Source organism: Nomascus leucogenys, chromosome 5 (genome assembly GCF_006542625.1).
Source record: "Nomascus leucogenys isolate Asia chromosome 5, Asia_NLE_v1, whole genome shotgun sequence".
Taxonomy (NCBI): domain Eukaryota; kingdom Metazoa; phylum Chordata; class Mammalia; order Primates; family Hylobatidae; genus Nomascus; species Nomascus leucogenys.
The window spans coordinates 63,411,981-63,424,868 of NC_044385.1; the positions used below are offsets into that span (position 1 = coordinate 63,411,981).

Here is a 12,888-nt window from a genome sequence, read left to right on the forward strand (position 1 = left end):
TGGCCTCCCAAAGTGTTGGGATTATGGGTGTGAGCCACCACACCAGGCACAGGTCTATCCTTTTAAAAAAAGATTGATTATTAGCCTGGTTTTACTAAGGTTTCTGGAGGGAACAGAGATAAATAGATGTGCTTTATGTTACTGTGTGTAATTCAAAGTCCAGGACCTAGATTATTGCATGAATTAACTGGAATATACTAGCCAAAACGATTTTCTAAGTCATTCTATAAAATCTATGAGCTTGTTATACCCTAAATCGACTTATTTCTAAATTCTAGTTCTCATGAAGTTTGGCCATCTTTGCCATTTTAACGTGTATAATAGTTGAGTAGCATTAAGTACGTTCACATGGTTGTGCAATCTGCAGAGCTTTTTCATCTTGTAAAACTGAACTCTGTGCCCGTTAAACAACTCTCCTTTTGTGCCTCTGCCAGCCCCTGGCATCCACCATTCTACTTTCTGCCTCTGTGAGTTTCACTGCTCTGGGTACCTGTTGTAAGTGGAATCATATGGCATCTGTCCTTTTGTGTCTGGCTTATTTCACTTAAGCATAATGTTAAGTAAAAAGTTCATCCTAGGCCGGGCGAGGTGGGTCACACCTGTAATCCCAGCACTTTGGGAGGCCAAGGCAGGTGGATCACCTGAGGTCAGGAGTTCGAGACCAGCCTGGCCAACACAGAGTGAAAACCCGTCTCTACTAAAAAATACAAAACTCAATTGGGTGTGGTGGCGCATTCCTGTAGTCCCAGCTATTTGGGAAGCTGAGGCAGGAGAATTGCTTGAAACCAGGAGGCCGAGGTTGTAGTGAGCTGAGATTGCGCCACTGCACTCCAGCCTGGCATATGACATATGACAGGACTTCCTTCCCCTGTGGGGCTGAGATTCCACCGTAGGTGTGAAGCCGTGTTTTGTTTATCCCTCCATCTGTTGGTGGGCTTTTGGATTGCTTGCTGCTTCTGTTGTTGGCAACACCGCTATGAACATGACGGTGCAAATCTCTCCTTGTGATCCCGCCTCAGTTCTTTTGGATATATGCACAGCAGTGGGGTTCCTGGATCATATGGTGGCTCTATTTTTAACTTTTTGAGTTACCACCATACGTTTTCCACAGCAGCTGTGCCGTTTCCACATTCCCATCATCAGTGCACAAGGTTCCAATTTCTCCAGTCTTTTTTAAAAATAAATACATGCTCCTTTTGAGTACATTTCAAAAATAGAAACATTAAAAAAATTAAAATCACCCATACCCTGTCTTACCGTGAGAATTGTTAACATTTCCTTTTCTCTAATTTTAAGTAAAAATTTAACTTTACTGGTTAGGAGCCAGTATTTTGAGTCCTAGTGTTAGGCTGACCTCTAGAGGTAGAACTGGCACATTGCAGCCTTCTACTAGTGCCTCTAACCTGACGTTAACTGTTAAGTGTGGCAATGCCACAGCCTGCTATGTGTGTGGCATTTGAAAATCCTGGTTGATTGGCACATCTTTTCTAGGCGTTTGGGTACATCTTCTACAAAGCTTGAGGCAGAAGTTCTTCCAAAAGAATAAAAAAATTGGAATTAATCTAACTGGGACAAAATGTTGCCAAAGGCTGGGTTTGATTTGTGGCATGTGGATTTGTTGGCCCTGAAGAGAACACAGGGTTCTGTCTGCAGATGTCGGAAGCTCCTTCGCAGCTTTCACTGGACGTCCCTCGGGACCACACAGCAGGGTCCTGGAGTTTGCAGTCGGCTGATGGGTTAATGTGTGACCGTGTCTCTCCCTCATGCCCAGGTTCTCTGTCCCACCTGCATGTGCTGCCCAGGGAGGAAGGGCCTGAGGCAGAACCACCACTGCACATTCCTCAGCCTGAGTCTGCTCTGCAAGAGGCGAGTGGTTGTGGCTTTTCTTGCCACTGCTTGCTGTCTCCATGGGACATTCTCATTCCAGGGTGATCCCTGGAGGATCGAGGAACAAGAGACTCCTGTTCTCCCATTATCTGTCTAATGTCACTCAGTACTTTTGGGAAACAAGGCTAAAAGTTTGCTTTGGATTAGTGGAAAGGTTTGAAGATGCACAGCTGGCCTACTAAGGCTTGGAGCAGGTGCGTTGAGCACATCAGGCGCTCATAGTTTCCTAAAGGACGCGATGGTTACTCACTATGCTCCCAGACCTTGGCATCCAGAGACCCTGTGTGTGTTCAGTGGAAAGATGGTTGGGTGAGGCTGGGATGGTGGTGCTAAGAGATTCATTTAGGTTTTGTTTACTTAAAAAGTGACAAAGAGGATTGGCGGTGGTTAGTTCTGGAGGGTGGAGAGATGAGGATGTTTATTATTCTTTCTACATTTAAAATTTCTTAAGTAAATTATGAAAAGGCAATAGTCTTAGAAAAGCAATGGGTGCAGTATTAAACATCTCATTTATTCCTCCGTAACGCCAAAAACTTTCAATTAAGCTGAAGTGAGTTTTTGCTTGGTAGCTACAAATAGCTCTTTTGCCATGTGAATGTTTTTCTTCTGGTTGTGTTTATGGGCAGTGTGGTTGTCTTCTACCAATGTTGACTCTGAGGCTTAGCCACTGCTGCAGGTCAAACTTGTATAAATCGTGTAGTTAAAAACTGAAAAATTCAAATGGGTTGTAATCGCCAAATAAAGTCTGCGCTAGGCCCTTTCAGGCTATAAAGGACAGGGCACTCTGATTTCTGCTCTCGATGAGGGTTGGTTGTGATACCAGGTGAGGGAGTAAGAGATACAGGACACCATCTCTGCGGCTGCATCTTTGTCGCAGAAACAGACATTGTTCAGGGGACACCTGAGCCTCTGATAGTCAGCCATCTGGCAGCTCACGGCAGTTATAGGGTGGCTGTGTCCTTTTCTAAAGTCCTGCCTTTTTATGGCCTGCCATCATGGTGACTCCACTACGGGCTGTGTTTCTGTTGCTCCTTCCTGCCCTCAACTAGTCTGCCCACTGTGGAAGTCTGCATTTCTTCTCCTTCTCTCTTCTTCTTCTTTCTTCTCCTTCTCTTTCTCCTTCTTAGCTCTGTCACCCAGGCTGGAGTGCAGTGGCGTGATCTCGGCTCACCGAAATTTCCACCTCCCGGGTTCAAGTGATTGTCCTGCCTTAGCCTCCTAAGTAGCTGGGATTACAGGGATGTGCAGCCACACCTGGCTACTTTTTGTATTTTTAGTAGAACCGGGGTTTCACCATGTTTGCCAGGCTGGTCTCCAACTCCTGAGCTCAGGTAATCTGCCCACCTTAGCCTCCCAAAGTGCTGGGATTACAGGCGTGAGCCACCGCGCCTGGCCTGGGTCTGCATTTCTGACTGCCCTGTCGCTATAGGGCTGAGGCTTCCCTTGGACTAGTTACTGCAGGCACCACCGGCTGCCCATGGGCCTCTGCCATTGGCCCAGATTCCCATGTGGGGTCCAGTCCATGGAAGTCATGGTAGTAAGCTCACATGGCAAGAAAGTAATGGAGAATTTCAGAGGCCTACCTCGGGAGCACCAATTCCAAGGGGTGCTTGACAGCCACAGCTGGCGGCTGCTCAGTCTTGCTAATCTAGAGCTTCGATTGTAACAGCCAACTCAAGTCTGTGCAAGATGGGAATCTAATTGGAGACCTCTGACAGAGGCTAGATAGAGTTCTCTAATGGCTACATCATTGGCAAAAAAGAGCACTTGGATCCCCTAAATGGAGGGTCACCAGTGGGGGCATTGACTCTGAGTGGAGGAGAGGAAGAGTTTCTCTGAGAATTTATAACCATAGAGCAATCCTCAAAGTTTCGGAGCTCAAATTCATACTACCTGTGTCATCTGGAAACCCCCAAGCCAAGAATTCAGATTGGTTCCTTGGTCCTCAAAACACCCCCAAGTGCCTGGCAGGAGCAAATTGCATATCATCCTGAGAACAATATACCTGCAACCACAGTTAGATGTCCATATTTTTGGCATAGCTTTGGATGAGCCAGAACCTTACATGGCAAATGGGACGTTGCAGATGTAATTGAATTAAGAATGGCAAGATGGGGAGATTATCCTGGAATAGCTGGCTTGGCCTGGTGTAATCACATGGGTCCTTAGAGGGATAAAGGGAGGAAGGAGACATGATGACAGAAACAGGTGGGGCAGGGGTGGCTGGCTATGGAGGGGGAAGGGGTCATGAGCCACGGATGCAGGCAGCCTCTAGAAGCTGGGACAGGCCAGGAATGCGTTCTCCCTGAAACCTCCAGAAGGAGTGTGTTCCCTGCCGACGCTTTGATGTTAGTCTACTTGGGATTTCTGACCTCCAGAACTGTAAGATAATACATTTGTATTGTTTAAGCCACTGTTTGTGATAATTTGTTACAGTAGCAATAAGATATTAATGCTACTGCTTTATTGAGATAAATTTACATGTCATACAATTGACTCATTTGACACGTCCAATTCAGTGGTTTTATACTATGTTTACAGAGTTGTGTAACTAAACATTTTCAAAGATGGATCAAAACATACTACACAGTGAATGATATATGAGCTTTAGATCACGTGGTGCTCTCTTTTCCTGAATAAAGCCACTTAAGAGGCACAGTGTGTTCAGGGAAGTGTGCTGAGTGCTGTTGATGCTGAATCGCAGGACCCTGTAGGACCCATGAATGTCTGTGTTTCTTTTTTACCTTAATAGAGGAAACTTCTCTCATGACCCTTTTTGTTATATTTCTCTCCATGATGTTTCAAATATCTATTTGCTGGCACTTAACTTGGACCAGTTCTTTTTTGATTTAGCTATTAGAAATCTTAAATTTCTAGTCTGTTGCTAAGACACCTCACAGTACCCTATGCAACTAATAAACTTCCAGATGAACTGGCCGAGACACATATTTAGTTTTGTATATTTTTCACTAACTAACTTTTGTTTTTTCTTGCTTGTTTTTTGAGACAGGGTCTCGCTCTGTCACCCAGGTTGGAGTACAGTGGCACAATCATGGCTTACCGCAGCCTCCACCTCCTGGGCTCAAGTGATTCTCCCACCTCAGCCTCCCAAGTAGCTGGGACTACAGGTGTGCACCATCATGCCCAGCTAGTTTTTGTATTTTTTGTAGAGACGAGGTTTCACCATGTTGCCTAGGCTGGTCTCAAACTCCTGTCCTCAAGTGACCCGCCTGCCTTGGCCTCCCAAAGTGCTGGAATTACAGGCGTGAGTCACTGCGGCTGGCCTCACTAACTTTATAAGCCTCTAATTCAAGGAATTTGTTCTATATGAAAATTTGAAAATGCCTGCTCACTGGGGATGGTGGTCCAGGATATTTGGTACTTAACACTGAGTTGTTTTGTGGGTGATGAGATCTGAGCAGGGATCAGTATGTTTGTCCTTATAATGCTCCAAAATAAGATAGCTGTTTTATGGCCCTATTTTAAGATAGGTAGATTTTTTTTTAAGCTGATATATTATGAATCTTCCAAATTACTTATATGAGAAAAAAACATCTCAAAGATTCTCTCCTTCCTTTTAAAAAAATGTAGGGCCAGGTGCTGTGGCTCACGCCTATAATCCCAGCACTTTGGGAGGCCGAGGCAGGAGGATCACTTGAGCCCAGGAGTTAGAGATCAACCTGGGCAACATGGCGAAACCGTGTCTCTACCAAAAAATACAAAAAAATTGGTCAGGCGTGGTGGCACGCATGTGTAGTCCCCGCTACTTGGGAGGCTAAGGTGGGAGATCACTTGATCCTGGGAGGTCGAGGCTATGGCAAGTCATGATTGTGCCACTGCACTCCAGCCTGGGTGGCAGAGCAGGATCCTGTCTCAAAAAACAAAATAAAACAAAAAATCAAAAAACAAAACAAAACAAAACCCAAAAAGCAAAAATATATTAAGAATTTTAAGATGCTAACAGCAGAGCAGTAAACCCAGCACAGGCCCTTCTAAGCATGGTGGCCTGAGTGACCGCACAGACCACATGCCACGAAGCCTACTCTGCTATAAGGTACCTTCTTTCCATCCTTCCATCCCAGGGGACTGACCCCAGGAAGAGGATTAAGAACCACTGTTTTCCAACATGCCCCCCCACCCCACCCCCTGCCATGAGGATTGTTTCATTTTAAAAAAAGTAATTAAGATTTTAAATTGTGGTAAAGTGTATGTAATAAAATTGACCTTAATATTTTAAGTATATTTACATTGTTGTGCCACCATCACCGTCATTCATCTCCAGAATGTTTTCGTCTTCTCAAATTGAAACTCTGGACCCATTAAACCTTAGCTCCCCATTCCTCAACCTCCAGCCCCTGGCAGCTACTAACATTCTAGTTCTGTCTCTGTTATTATTTTTTTGAGACAGAGTCTCGCTCTGTCGCTCAGGCTGGAGTGCAGTGGCGCGACCATAGCTCACTGCAACCTCTGCCTCCCGGGTTCAAGCGATTCTCCTGCCTCAGCCTCCTGAGTAGCTGGGATTACAGGCGTGCGGCACCATGCCAAGCTAATTTTTCGTATTTTTAGTAGAGATGGGGTTTCACCATGTTGGCCAGGCTGGTCTCGGACTCCTGACCTCAAGTGATCCACCCACCTTGGCCTCCCAAAGTGCTGGGATTACAGGAGCAAGCCACCTAGCCTGGCCTGCCTCTGTTATTTTGACTGCTCTAGATACCTCTTCTAGGTGGAATCACACAGTATTTTTCCTTTTGTGACTGGCTTACGTCACTCAGCATAATGTCCTCAAGGTTCATCCATTTTGTAGCATGTGACAGAATTTCCTTCCTCTTTACTGCTGAATAATATTCTGTTGTGTGTATGTACCACGTTTTGTTTATCTACTCATCTATTGATGGACGCTTAGGTTGCTTCTAGCTCTTGGCTATTGTGAATAATGCTGCTGTGCACATGGGTGTACAAAAATCTCTTGGAGACCCTGCTTTCCGTTATTTTGGGTTTATACCCAGAAGTGGAATTGCTGAATCATACTGTAATTCTGTTTTTGGGAACTGCCATGTCTGTTTTCCATAGCGGTTGCACCATTTTACAGTCTCATCAGCAGTGCACAATGATTCCAGTTTCTCCACATCCTTGCCAACAATTGCTAGTTTGGTATCTCACTGTGGTTCTGCTTTGCATTTCCCTGATGATTCCTGATGTTGAGCTTTATTTGTTTTTAAATGTGGCATTGAATACTCACAGTGATCCTTCTCTCTGCCTTTCCAGAAAGGAGATGAAGTTGCTGGAGCAGGCAGGTTCTCTGAAAGGTTCCCTGAGTGTAGAAGAGCAGCTGTCACTCATCAGTGGTTGTCCCAATATCCAAGAAGCAGTAGAGGGCGCCATGCACATTCAGGTGAGTGAAGGACCCTGGCGCCGCATCTGTGGGGCCTGGGACATTGTCTCCTAGCCTCTCCAGCGGGACAGGGCAGGATACAGAGCAGTGGCAGGTGTGGGCATTTTGCATCTTCAAGGGCAGGATTTTGTTTTATGTGATGGGAAATGTGGTCCTCAAAACACCCTCTATACTGGGTTCTCATCAAACTAGTGTGACAGTGTTCTGTTTCAGGAGACCAATGCCTTATCCACGAGGCCACTAGGGATTCTGGTGACAATGTTGTATTTTAGAGGCATTAACAGTTTTAGCAAAAATAGGTTTTCTGGACCGCTAATACTATTTTATTTTGTTTTATCATCTTATCAAATGAGAGATTGTATTATTGTTCTCATATGTAATTGAGCAAAAGCTTACATCATCAAAAAGGAAAACTTTCACTTGCATGTAGCCTTTCCAACAACTTTACTTTAAAAAAGAGAAATCCTCATGAGGGTTGTTTGCACAGCGGGATGAGCCTGGAGAGGTGAGTGGTCCCTGCAGATGGAGCTGGGAGCAGCCCCTGTGGCTTGGCCCTCTTTCCAGGCACCCTGCTCCTGGAGCTCCTGTGCCCACACACAGGCCCTGCCCTGTTGAAGAATCCCAAGGCCTACCCTTGTCTTTTCAAAGGCTGCACTTACTGCTATAAGGTTTATGCAAGTTTACCTAAAACTAAAAGAGTCATTATTCCCAGTATCTTTCCTTGATAGCTTGTGTTCTGAGATCTGCACATTTCACGTTGTTACTCTGTTGATATTCTAGCTGAGAATTTGGAAGCAAACGGAAAAGGCTGTGTGTGTTCTCTGGTCAGTTGCTGCTCTAAGATTCGGGTCAAACACAGAAGATAGAGGTTTTAGGTCTCTATGACTCTAAAATTTCTTAAAATTGTTAAATTTCTCAATTTGCTAAAAATTCATTAAACAAATGTGTGTCACAACAGAACGCAAGGAGAGGACTGTTTTTCAACTTCTTATCTCTTTCTAATGTATTATCCTCTATCTCTTGATATGGTGAAGTTTGTATGAAGTTGAAGGGTCTTTAAAGAGACCTTCCTAATGAGTTCCCAGTGCCACCTGTTTCTACCCTTAGTTGCGGGTGCTATAAGAGGAGTTGCTTCTGAAGAGCACAGACGCTCTCTAGGCCTGATCTTGGCAGAGAAGCTTCTTTCACATGAATTTAGTTTTATTTTTTATTTTTTTGAGACAGAGTCACTCTGTTGGCCCAGGCTGGAGTGCAGTGGTGTGATCTCGGCTCATTGCAGCCGCCACTTCCTGGATTCAAGCGATTCTCCTCTCTCAGCCTGCGGAGTGGCTGGGATAACAAGCGTGCACCACCACACCCAGCTAATTTTTGCATTTTTAGTAGAGACAGGGTTTCACCATGTTAGCCAGGCTGGCCTCAAACTCCTGACCTCAAGTGATCCGCTGGCCTTGGCCTCTCAAAGTGCTGGGATTACAGGCGTGAGCCACTATAACCTGCATGAGTTTAGTTTTTTTTTTGTTTTTTGTGTTTTTGTTTTTGTTTTTGAGATAGAGTCTCGCTCTGTCACCCAGGCTGGAGTTCAGTGGTGTGATCTTGGCTCATTGCAACCTCCGCCTTCTGGGTTCAAGCGATTCTTGAGCCTCAGCCTCCCAAGTAGCTTGGATTATAGGCATAAAACACTGCTGCCAGCCATGAGTTTAGTTTTTAAGGAAAGTATTTAGTTATATAATGTGATTGAAATATGAATAAATGATCTATTATTATAATATTTCTACTTTCACATTTCACAGAATGCTTTTGTTCAAACTCTGGGCTGATATCTCCAACTTCAGCATGTTTGTCTTCATTACAATCACTTTTTGAGTCTCTCTGAACAGAGTTCCCAGACCATGTTACCTTTGCCTCTTGGAGATGTTTGCTATCCAGAGCTTTTTGAACCCATCTACAATGCTGGCACTGCAAATTTTATCCCTGGCCTCAAAGACTAACTCTCAAACATTTAGGTGTTTTGTACATTTTCCTTTTGTAATAATACACTTGTGATTCCATAGCATGGCAACTTGCTGTGTTTTTTTTTTTATTTTAAAGAATCTTTCTATAGCTAATTTATAAATTTCCTAGCAGTAACAATTGTAAAGTCATTCCCTAGGAATAATTCATCTATCCATGTTAAATTTCTTTGTCTCCCCATCCCATTTTTTTGATAGTTTATCATATGATCTCTATAAACATCCAAAACTACCCTAACTGAATTAGTTCTGGTTAATGTGTCTCCCTCAAAGAGTATATTGTTTTTTATAAAGTGGTGAACCCTCCATAATATGAGAACATTATAATAGACTTGGGTAATAAGGAAAGTTCTTCTGTTAAAGAGTAATTTGGGGGGAATATGTGAATTTAGAAGGCATGTAAAGTGCTTACATGATACTTGGCACACACAAAATGCTCAGGAAATGTTAATTATTTTATAATGTGGCCATTTATAACAATTTTGGTAATAAAGAATGACACAGGGCAGTATATGGTATTCTGTACATGGTTGGCACTAGTGAAAACTGCTCTTTACCTACAGTCTATCTTTATTTTATAGCTTAAATGAGTGTATTTACAAGGCATGACGTGTTGAGCCACATCTATTATGTAGAACACAGAGCCAAGCCGGATGAGGAGAGGAAACTAGAGAAGGATGATGTAAACTAGTAGGTTTAATTCCTATGAGAGTTTATATTCTTCAGAAATTGTTGTACCTCCAGTACCAGAGAGAGGAGTGGGTAGGAACAGTTCTGACTGGGAGGCTTCGGGAAGGTTTAATGCAGGTAGGATTAGAGCTTGTCTTGACTTTTGACAAGTGGATTTTGGGGGTGGGGGTGGGAGGATTGTGTGGGAGGAAGAGATGAACGGGATGAGAAGTCCCTTTGAGGATGTTTGTAAGGCCACATTACAGACCCATTGGAAAGGTAGGAAAGGCTGGTCCAAGGTGGGAACCAAGTCGCCATGCTATGAATGCCAACCTGAAGAATTACTTAGGTGAACTGAGTAATACACAGTGCTTAGAGGAGTACATGAAGAGAAGCACCATTTAAGTGTTTCTTTAAAGAAATAAAGATGAAGGCTGGGTGTGGTGGCTCACATCTGTAATCCCAGCACTCTTGGGAGGCTGAGGTGGGCAGATTGCTCGAGCTCAGGAGTTCAAGACCAGCCTGGCCAATATGGTGAGACCTCATCTCTACTGAAAATACAAAAACTTAGCCGGGTGTGGTGGCATGTGCCTGTGGTCCCAACTACTTGGGAGGCTGAGGTGGGAGGATTTCCTGAGTCTGGGAGGTGGAGGTTGCAGTGAGCTGAGATCAGGCCACTGCACTCCAGCCTGGGCAACTGGAGTAAGACTCCATCTCAAAAAACAAACAAACAAACAAACAAAACATATTGTGAGACCTGAAGAAAAAATAATTATAAAAAAAATAAAGAACTAAAGGGTTTGGATTTCAATCTATGTCCTGATTAGAATCCTGCAAGGAAGGTATTTCGTAGGAGAATGAAATGAATCAGAAGGAAAGATGAGTAAGAAAAAAGAATCAGCCATTCATTTTTGCCAGTTGACTGATTTTCTTGGGCGTGTTTACACATTTCTTTTCTTTCTTTCTTTTTTTTTTCTTTGAGATGGAAGCTAATTTTTTGTGTACATTTTTTTTAATAGAGATGGAGTTTCACCATGTTGGCCTGGCTGCTCTCTAACTCCTGACCTCAAGTGATCCACCTGCCTCCGCCTCCCAAAGTCCTGGGATTACAGGCATGAGCCATTGTGCCCAGCCTACACATTTCTTTATATGATGTAGAGCAAATTTAATCCTCTGAATTTTAAAACTAGTGCATAGGCTGGGCGTGGTGGTCCACGCCTGTAATCCCAGCACTTTGGGAGGCCAATGTGGGTAGACTGCCTGAGCTCAGTAGTTCAAAACCAGCTTGGGCAACATGGCGAAACCCCATCTCTACTAAAAATACAAAACATTAGCCAGGTGTGGTGGTGTATGCCTATAATTCCAGCTACTTGAGAGGCTGAGGCACTAGAATCACTTGAACCCAGGAGGTGAAGGTTGCAGAGAGCCAAGATGGAGCCACTGCACTCCAGCCTGGGCGACAGAGTGAGACCTTGTCTCAAAAACAACAGCAACAACAAAACCTAGTGCATATTAGTGTCTCAGGTTTACCAAACAAACAAGTAAATGAAACCCCCAGAGTGAAACCTACCTAATGCTACCCCACGTTTGTTAAAGTACATTAGTGTTTCTAACACAATGTAATGTTAAACATGTATCTTACCTAATTAAACATCTCTGTGTTGTAAAGAAAGTTTAGGACAATCCTGTTTAGGTTCATTATTCCAAAAATATTTAGATTTTTGTGTATTTATGTTTCCACTTCTCCTGTTTATTTTCTCTCTCTCTAATACATTTGAGATTATACTGTAAATAGAATTTTGCATCATGGTTTTTATTTAAAACTTAGAACATTTCCTGCTGTACGATTTGCTCAGGACTATATCAGAGAGAAGACATATAATTTTGTTTTTTTGAGACAGAGTCTTGCTCTATTGCCCAGGCTGGAGTGCAGGGGCACAATCTTGGCTCACTGCAACCTCTGCCTCCTGGGTTCAAGCGATTATTGTGCCTCAGCCTCCCAAGTAGCTGGAATTACAGGCATCTGCCACTATGCCCAGCTGATTTTTGTATTTTTAGTAGAAACGGGGTTTCACCATGTTGGCCAGGCTGGTCTCGAACTCCTGACCTCAAGTGAGACATATAATTTTTAGACTTAAAAAATTGTGATAGTCACCATTTGATGGCAAACCTGAAAGGAGCTTCCATCTAAGAATTCCATTAAAGCTGAGGTTCCCAAAGTCCGCAGCCTCTGCCAGGCTGCAACCACTCACCCGCTGGCCACCACTCATCCACCCTGTGGTGCTGCCTCATCTCGGGGTCCACAGACTTTTTGCCAGCAGCACCCTCTTAGCAGCTCTCGCAGCTCATTTTTCTGATTTATACAAGGGAAGGTTCTCAGTGTAGAAAAATCAATCTAGGCTACTTGGAGACAGTTTTCTTTCTTTTTTTTTTTTTTTAATTAATTGCTGTATTTTGGCCAGGTGCGGTGGCTCACGCCTGTAATCCCAGCACTTTGAGAGGCTGAGGCGGGCGGATCATGAGGTCAGGAGATGGAGACCATCCTGGCTAACACGGTGAAACCCCGTCTCTACTAAAAATACAAAAAATTAGCCGGGTATGGTGGCGGGCACCTGTAGTCCCAGCTACTCGGGAGGCTGAGGCAGGGGAATCACTTGAACCTGAGAGGTGGAGGTTGCAGCGAGCCAAGATTGTGCCACTGTACTCTGGCCTGGCAACAGAGCGAGAAGAGGGCTGGATGTGGTGGCTCATGCCTGTTATCCCAGAACATTGGGAGGCCACAGCAGGTGGACTGCTTGAGCTCAGGAGCTCGAGACCAGCCTGAGCAACATGGTGAAACCCCGTCTCAACCAAAAATACAAAAAATTAGCATGGCATGGTGGTGCATGCCTGTGGTCCCAGCTGCTTGGGAGGCTGAGGTAGGAGGATCGC

At 44.2% G+C, this 12,888-nt stretch overlaps 1 protein-coding gene across 6 annotated transcripts in view; it reads left to right on the top strand.

Moving 5' to 3' along the window:
* The window catches only part of CRYL1 (crystallin lambda 1), a 119,070-nt gene that overhangs the window by 28,591 nt on the left and 77,591 nt on the right, over nt 1-12,888 (top strand). For 5 of the 6 annotated variants that reach the window (XM_030813269.1, XM_030813274.1, XM_030813270.1 and 2 more), the window contains one exon: nt 7,153-7,279. In XM_030813269.1, coding sequence (XP_030669129.1) covers nt 7,153-7,279 — 127 coding nt within the window. Of the gene's footprint in view, nt 1-4,981; nt 5,016-7,152; nt 7,280-12,888 lie in introns of those variants that run through there. The other variant, XM_030813271.1, reaches the window with a different exon arrangement.